This window comes from Haliotis rubra, unplaced genomic scaffold (genome assembly GCF_003918875.1).
Source record: "Haliotis rubra isolate DU_JTF1 unplaced genomic scaffold, ASM391887v1 Scf10, whole genome shotgun sequence".
In the NCBI taxonomy this organism is placed as follows: Eukaryota; Metazoa; Mollusca; class Gastropoda; order Lepetellida; family Haliotidae; genus Haliotis; species Haliotis rubra.
In genome coordinates, this window is record NW_025764892.1 from 2,670,563 (window position 1) to 2,678,846 (window position 8,284).

General features: G+C 42.3%; 1 protein-coding gene across 1 annotated transcript in view; it reads right to left on the bottom strand.

Moving 5' to 3' along the window:
- Positions 1 to 6,054, bottom strand: part of LOC124260342 — a 57,226-nt gene extending 51,172 nt beyond the window's left edge. The window contains exon 1 of the mRNA XM_046694666.1: positions 4,378 to 6,054. Coding sequence (XP_046550622.1) covers positions 4,378 to 4,701 — 324 coding nt within the window. The 5' untranslated portion in view covers positions 4,702 to 6,054. The remainder of the gene's footprint in view (positions 1 to 4,377) is intronic.
- Between the last annotated feature and the right edge of the window lie 2,230 nt (positions 6,055 to 8,284).

Below are 8,284 nucleotides of genomic sequence, written 5' to 3' on the forward strand. Positions count from 1 at the left end.
TACGAGATGAAACTCGTTGACCGCTGAGTGACCGCTATGGTAATCTCACTAATCCCCTTACAAGTGTCCATTCATCATGATATAATCACTATCTAACACTACCTTAAGTCTGATCTCTCAGAATACAATGATCAAGCATTACTTCTCATTAAAAGGTCTTCTCTTAAATTAAATCACATTGACGTATACCCATAGAACACAATCAACTGCAGTTCATATACAAAATACATGTCACTACATAGCAGTATGCGCGCTTAATATATTCATATTTAACGAAAAACCTAAGGGGGAGACACCATAACCTTGTCTTACACCAATTTTGTATGAAATATAACATGACGTTTACGCAGAACATTATTGTCATAATGTAAACTGATATCAATCAATCTGAAAGAGTGCGTAACAGAATAATTCTATGGTCTGAGGCGAAATACATAAAATAGAAAGTGAACAGTGATAAAACACAAGTCTTGAAGCTAAAATAGATGGATGCCTCGGCTACCCACGTAACGAGTATTTGTCAGTACCCACACCTGAGCCCAGTATTTGCGATCCCCAATTATTCAGGGAGGTAACTGGACAGAACAGGTGCCCGACATGTGTGAGATAACGTATTGTAGTGACGTTTACCGTGACATTTGTGCCGTTGAATGTCCGAAGACCAATTATTTTGACACTTTGTCATCGGTCGCAAGTAGACCTTGTTATTCTCAGATTAAGGCCTTTAACAGAAAGTAGCAGTCTTGGTCTTGCATCGTTTGAATTCGCAAAACATAATTGGCGCGATTTGGTGAGAAATGCAGAGCCTAAATAAAGAATGTTAAGTTGTGTGAATGGGTGATACTGGTGGTGAAGTGTTTCATGATGAATCTTCTGAAAACCTCAGAGTGTCTAGTTCACTCCAGTTGTTTTTATTGTTTAAAACAGGTCCATGACGAGAATATTGTCGCAAATCATTGACAACTATTGTGACGTCGTTCTAACAATATCATACACAGTACTCCCCTCGACTTTCTGGTTTTTTCCAAGAAACCTTTTATGGGAAATATGAATAATAACTGAAACTAGTAAGTATAGATTAACTACCCAACGTTACAAAACTAACTCTCACCGGGCAAATAATGATCAAATTTTCATAGCCCTCCGATAATGATTGTTTCATAACACATTAATGCATGTAGAAATAACGGCATAGCCTCTTAATCCAAAAATACGGATATATTAACAGTCTTAACGATCAGGCATACATACCAGGAAGTACCTATGGCCAAACTTATTTCACGATTTCTTGCCATTTGACATCGTGAAACAGAGAAAATACATCAGAAAAGGCTATGAAAACTCTCTCTAACCCTCGAAACCTCTGCAAGCCCTTAGATTTCAGTCTGTTGAATGACACCTTAAAGCCTAAACTATCTGTTTTCCCTTTCATGACCCATGTTGCCAAACAAGCATAACCCTACACATACTTCCAACACCTTCACGGGTCACTCTTGACCAACACTGACCACAACACAATCGTTTCCTTAAGACTTAACACTGGCCTCTAATCACCTTGACCACCTTCTAGCGCTTCACAGCTTTTAGTCAAAGAAAAGTGACCAGATCGTAGGATGGCTTCTCTAGGTCTTCGTTCCAACCCAAACATTTCCTACAAAGCGTTATGACTACTCTTCGGTGGAATTTGGCTTATTGGCTTGACTATCTGGCTTGGTAACAAGGTGGTGTTAAAGAGTTTTGGCAAAGGCCGGGCTACGTTAATCCAAGCCTAAAAGTGACTGGGTTTTGCATCAAGACACCAACATGTCTGGCATATTTCTCTAATCTGTAAAGCTACCGTTCCTTGCAGTCTGCTATGTTTCTACATGATCTTTTCAAGCTGGTTGGTGTGTCTCCGCCCGATGACTTACAAACCTGAGTAAACTCTCTTTTTTTCACCGGAAGAAGGCGAATTTTATTCTGTTTAAGCACGTGTCCTTACTGTAAAAAATGAACATTTGGAGATTCGTGATTTATGCTTGGAAACGAGCGGTAGTTTCGTCTTCCCGTGACGACGCTGTAGTTGTGGACAGCAAACAATGACGTCGCTCTACACATGTTCAAAGGAACGTCGGCACCTATCAGCTACTGAATGGAATATTTCAGGGGCTATTTAGGGTCACTGCTGATCGTATATTAACTGACGGAATACACCGGAAGACCGAGATGGAGGACCAAGTAGGCGGCTTTGTACACAACTATTTTTCAACCTCACGGGTACGATCGCGGTAACGAACGAAAATCTTAAATGTAAAACGCGAGTTATACTACAAGCATCAGATTTGTCAATTCCACATTCACTATGTTAAAAGCGCGAAACCATTACCCAACTTCAAATCATTGACACACAATTGCTGTTTAATCTTACTACTTAAGATATTCCTCTTCAAAAGACAAAACTGGTTATTGCCGCTGCATGGCATGTTCATAACAAAGAGAAAATAAATCTCCTCGAAAATATAAGTTACGCTTACACGTATGACGAAACGCACTGAGAAAGTACAATGTGTGTACCTATTAACCGTACATCAAACATATATCATATCAGCTGTAACACGCTAACATAAGTGTGGTGTGAGCCAAGGATATTGGCTATGCCCGCGGACATTGGATACTCGTTAATTTAACCCCAACCTGAATGAAAACGTTAATAAGTCTAAAATTAAGTGCAAATCCTCTGTTGCAAATTAGGTCTTTTGTCCACAGAACAAAGCCATGTTTGCACAATGCACATTCACAAATTAGAGTTCACATGTGTTGTAACAAAACAATGGATTTTTAGCCTTTTAATTACAGTACTATAATCCCTTTAAACCTTTTATATCGCTTTACAATACGCGGATATACAGACTACTTCAGCAAATTCAGGGTTACAGTGGCATGTAAACGCTTGACAGAGTCTGGACTAGTTTTTCTCGGGCACACGCTGGGATCTGATGGGTAGTTTCAGTAAGCCCTGTCATTCAATTAAGCTCTCCCCTTTTTGATCGGCTCGTGTTGGAAACAGTTGTTCGGGTGAGGGGGTGTAGTCAAGGGGTACGGACTGAGCATCTGATATATGCATATATCCGTTTTGGCCAGGTTACGTTTTCACGCCCTCTGGGACTACTCGTAGAACACATGCGTCTGTATTTTCTTAACGCCGCTCACGTGTAACATATATTATCGTGTGCCTTGTGTTGGTTTAGGGGCAATATGTACTCTCTTTGTATTTGTTGTAACAGCCAAGCTATGTCCATGTCAAGTTCGTATGTAGCAATCGACAGGCCACGAACATAAACAATAAAAGTATAAACTGCAACTGGCGTTATTTATGTATGGAAATCTAGTCAACTGACAGGCTTTGACCTGTTGATAGACTATACACGTATACCTAGTTACTACTGACAAATACTGTACATGCAAGAAGATATGTGGGTGTATGGAATGCAGTTGTCTAGTATGTACGTATATGAGCCATGAATGTATAGCTCTAATCAATGTAAAAAATGACAAGCATTATGCATGCACTAGTATAGAGGTACCTATGCAGCATACTTATCAAATATATACCTATATATAAACACATGGCAGTGTATATATGCACATATGCTTTCACTAATGTACAATACCTATACATGGTACTTATCTGGAAAAATACTTGACCTATGCAAATATACTCCCAGTACATGTAGAAATTGACAAGCATTACACACCAACTAATATGCATTTACCTATCCAGTGTACGTGTCTACGATAAACTAGTATATAACTTTAGCATGCGTATTACGATATACGAGGCAATTAACCTGTCTCAATACCTGACGATTTCAGTCATGGTGTCCCATGCAGACTAGGATGCAGCAGTTGCCGTGGTATGCGATCCCGTTAGTGACAGTACTGCATACCTGACATACCTGGCTGGACGTTGCCAGTGCATTGCTTCAGTCTGTCAGGCCATTCATCATATAACCACACCGGATTTGAACTCAAATACAAGTCTTGTCCAAGGAAATACAGACAACCGAATTGCATTCCTGAACAGTCTATTGAAGAATCGGTCTTCACATACGGCACATACTTATATTCATGGGCATGGAATAGATCAGAAGTAAGCTGTTGTTCTTCTGTACTCCACGTTGTCGTACTAAACATACGCCCACGATACTTTATCATGTCTATTTGAATAGAACTGCATAGCAGGGGTACGTCACTATTATGGTGATCACTAGTTGTCGAATATGTTTATTCTCTTGAACATTCACTTGATGCCTTGAATGAAAGAACATTTCACTAAGCAACACCCTGGTACAGGCTGTCAGTGACGAAGGTTTATTTCAAACAAAATGTGATGCCTACCTGTGGCTGACTCTGAGAGAAACGTCCATTCTGAGACGACGTTGACGACGACGAGGGTTTCCTCTGTAACGCCGTCGTCCGGACCTCCTCCATCTGTTTCTGCTGCTGCTCTCGCAACAGCTTCAACTCCTCCAGCCCTTGGGCACTAGCTTCCAACCTCGCCCTCATCCTCTCGTTGTCCGTCCGCCTGATAATGGGTACCCTGACACTGCCAGGGAGCTCACTGAGGGACCGGCTTCTCCTCATGACGGGCACCTGTCCGGGTGGGGCACCAGCCCGGGGGTTAAGATCCTTGGTTTGGTCTTTGGTCATACTTGTTGTCATGACGCCCTTACTGGGTTCTGGTTCACATATGTGTGACTGATCATACAGTCACTTCATGTGACCAATTATTTCAAAATGGTTATTGCAAGTTCCAAATGAAACGTCATCTACTGTAGGGTGAAACGTTCAAATATATCTACAGAACTCTTCGCCTCTTTACCACAAACTCCTATAATCATGTGCATTATCCAGACGTGACGGGGTGACGAACGATCAAATCATTGTGAACATCCGTTGTTACAGGAACACAAAACATGTCAATTTTTAAAAACCTGGTCTCCTTGGCAGGTGGAAGGCAGCGTCGTGTTCGGGTCCGGTTCATCAATACACAACCCCGGACTCAGATTATCACCTGACTCCTGGGACCATCTTCCTGTGCGGCTGCCAACTCTTTCCTCTTATACAACATCTGTTACATCCTCTATCGAGGTCTGTTCAGTCTCCGAGGGTTAACAAGTATCTCACAAACCACTGATAAGAATCACCGACAAATATGTACACTATGCCAGTAATTCAATCACGTCAAGATAAGCTATGATATAATCGAACAGTCATAGACTGTTCTTTGTGAATATAGATCCAGATTAAATAATACACATACGTAGTGTTTGCCACAGACTGTCAAGACAGAGACAGGTTTATACCACTACCGTGACTTACATATGTTTATGTGCCCCCTACAATGGGTAGACACCATCACAGGCAATCACAGGCGGATACGGGGTTGGATATTCCACGACATAAAGTTCAACCCAGCTCGTGTTTACCGCTGGGTCAGGTGAGAGAGACTGCATACATGAATCATTCCTTTTTTACCTACACACAAGCGCATGAAATTCCTTCAACACAAAAGGCGTTCCGTTGAACCACTCCAAATGATCTCGGGTACATGAATAAGTCGCTTTGACGTCATAGCTGGATTTCAGTCAGTGAAAAAATCCTTTCTTCGCATGTATGTAGTCCATTTCAGTACAGAGTATACTCACACTCCCAGCGCAATGCCTATTATTACTGTCCTTTCGAGTAAGTCAACCACAGACGTAGCTGATCAGCTGTTCTCCGCTCCTCTACCCACGTGTCGGAGGAGGGAGGCCCACTGCACAATTGCAAGCGCTACTGTTGCTAAACCCACACGCCCGTTTACTGAACGCCGTCTACAGCTTCATATCGAGACGAGTTCTGACTGCATTGGAGGACGGTATTGACACAGCGATTGGCAAACTGCAGCCCGCGACCGTCCTACACAACTGATGCTTAGCCGGGCACTGGAGTATGACTGGGCCTAATGTAGGTACCTCCAGCACACAACCCTGTCTCACTCCACCTTCGTTCTCGTCTTCGGCAGGACTCGCTTGGCGCTGTCTAGGCTACCTGTCAATTATTAACAACGAACCTCAATCCGGCCTATCACGTGAACTTGTTTAACAGCCACCCACTCAATATTAAATATTCGGGACATGTATTGGTAATTTAATATACTATCGATACCATAGACAGATTTTATTCACTATGGACGTTTCCAAAATAATTTTAATGACATATTAAGTAGATACTGTAAGTAGTCGTATATCTATCTTCTCCGACCTAGGTCTGTCACAGTACAAGTTCAGACACACTATGGTGGTAGTCACATGTAGATACCACTACAGAGATTAGATATCACAGAGTTTAGTCAAGTTTGTAATAAACAAACATCCTTAGGACCCTAGTTACCGGACCGGGCGCCATTATTACGTTCCCCTAAATACTCATTATTCAAGAAGTATCAATTTAGATATATTGATATCAATAAGTGTCTGTAAACCTACACTGTTGTGGTGTTACCTTAGTGTGTCTGTGTCTGTTGGTAATTGAACTCAAGGCATAGATACCGTCTGGGTGTTAGGTTTCCGGCGTCAGGAAGCGGTATTGTACTATAAACAGATGATCCGTTGTGGGTCGTGTGTCCTGTATACCTGTACACGAGGTCTTGGTTGGAGTAAACAGGTAGATACTGCTTTGAACCTGGCTATCTCGCACGACGAAATGTATATGAGCAATAATAATACAATAAACACACCCTCTATTGAGATGTCAAAACAACCCCCGCCTCCTCTCTCTTACCGTTGACCCCCCACCCTTTCTCTCTCTGTCTCACTCTCCCTTCCTCTCTGCCTCTGCCTCCTCCTCTCTCCTTTCTCTCTCCCTCTATCTCCGGGGTCGGTGGGTAGCCTAATGGTTAAAGCGTTGGCTCGTCACGCCGAAGACCCGGGTTCGAATCACCCACATGGGCACATTGTGTGAAGCCCATTTCTGGTGTCCCCCGCCAAGATGTTGCTGGAGTATTGCTAAAAGCGGCGTAAAACCAAACTCAGTCAGTCCTCTATCTCCCCTTTCTCTCTCTGCCTCTATCTCCCCTTTCTCTCTCTCACTGTATGTCTCTCTCCTTTTCATTCTCATTGCTCTCCCCTTTTTCTCTCTCTGCCTATCGCCCCTTTTTCTCCCCTTCCTCTCTCTCTAGCGTCTTTCATTGTTCCCCAAGCTTGTGCTTCAGGAATCCGCAGCTATCCACACTGGGTTAAGTTGGAACTATGTCCTTTCATATCCTGCAACCACCCCCACTGGGTTAATTTGGAAGTATATCCTTTAATATGATCAGCGATGACGCCACACGTATATACGTACAAACCAGATACCTGTCCGGCCGAGACTGTCCGCTCCAGCAACTGGGATGAATGTAGAGAGCTGTATCTACATTCCTACAGCTCGTCCTATTGAAAACAGACACAACCGAGGAAACGCCGAAATACCACGGCTAGGACCCTTGCACTCACTTACAACCACCTATTGAATAACCTTTATATTGGCGCACAACACGGGAACAATGAGCAGTTTGTTAACTTGTATTTCTTGGTGTGTACCTATCGTCCTTGTTTAATGGTAGCTTGGAATTAATACCTCATTAATCACTTGTCGTGTGTGCGTGTTTCATACACAGCCTTGTACCTGTTGATTGTTCAGCACACAAACCTATCGCTGATTGTCAGGTAGACGGCGTTTGCATGTTACGAGCAGTGACACTTACCGCCGTTATCTATTCTCACGTATATCCAGTTGGCTTGGGAGTAGAGCGGTATACCCGAGTTACCTCCCTTACACTGTGATTGATGGAGCTATCGACTCGCGGATCATAATTTCATTTGCGGACATATATTTTTTATCTCTTAAAACGGTTTGGGTCACGAGTATAAATTTATAGCGTTGCTTTTCTGCCCGTGGGATTCAGAATTCCTGTGGCATGAAGTCACCTAGGAATTTGATTGCACTGCAAACAGACATAGGAAAAACTGAAAGAGTAAACGAAATTATTTTTAAACCAGCTAAATTAAGTAGCTTTAGAGCGCCCAAAACCATACTTGCATAGTTAAACCTATACACATAATTAAACACGTACGAATTCAGTTTTTAGTGATCAAATAATATTGACAAAGAACGACCACGTTCCATAATCCTTGTTTACTGTTTCATTAAGCTGAAGGAAATTCTTTTAACGATGCAACTTTTTGTGTATGGTTAAGAATGTCAAAGAAAATATCATCTTGTC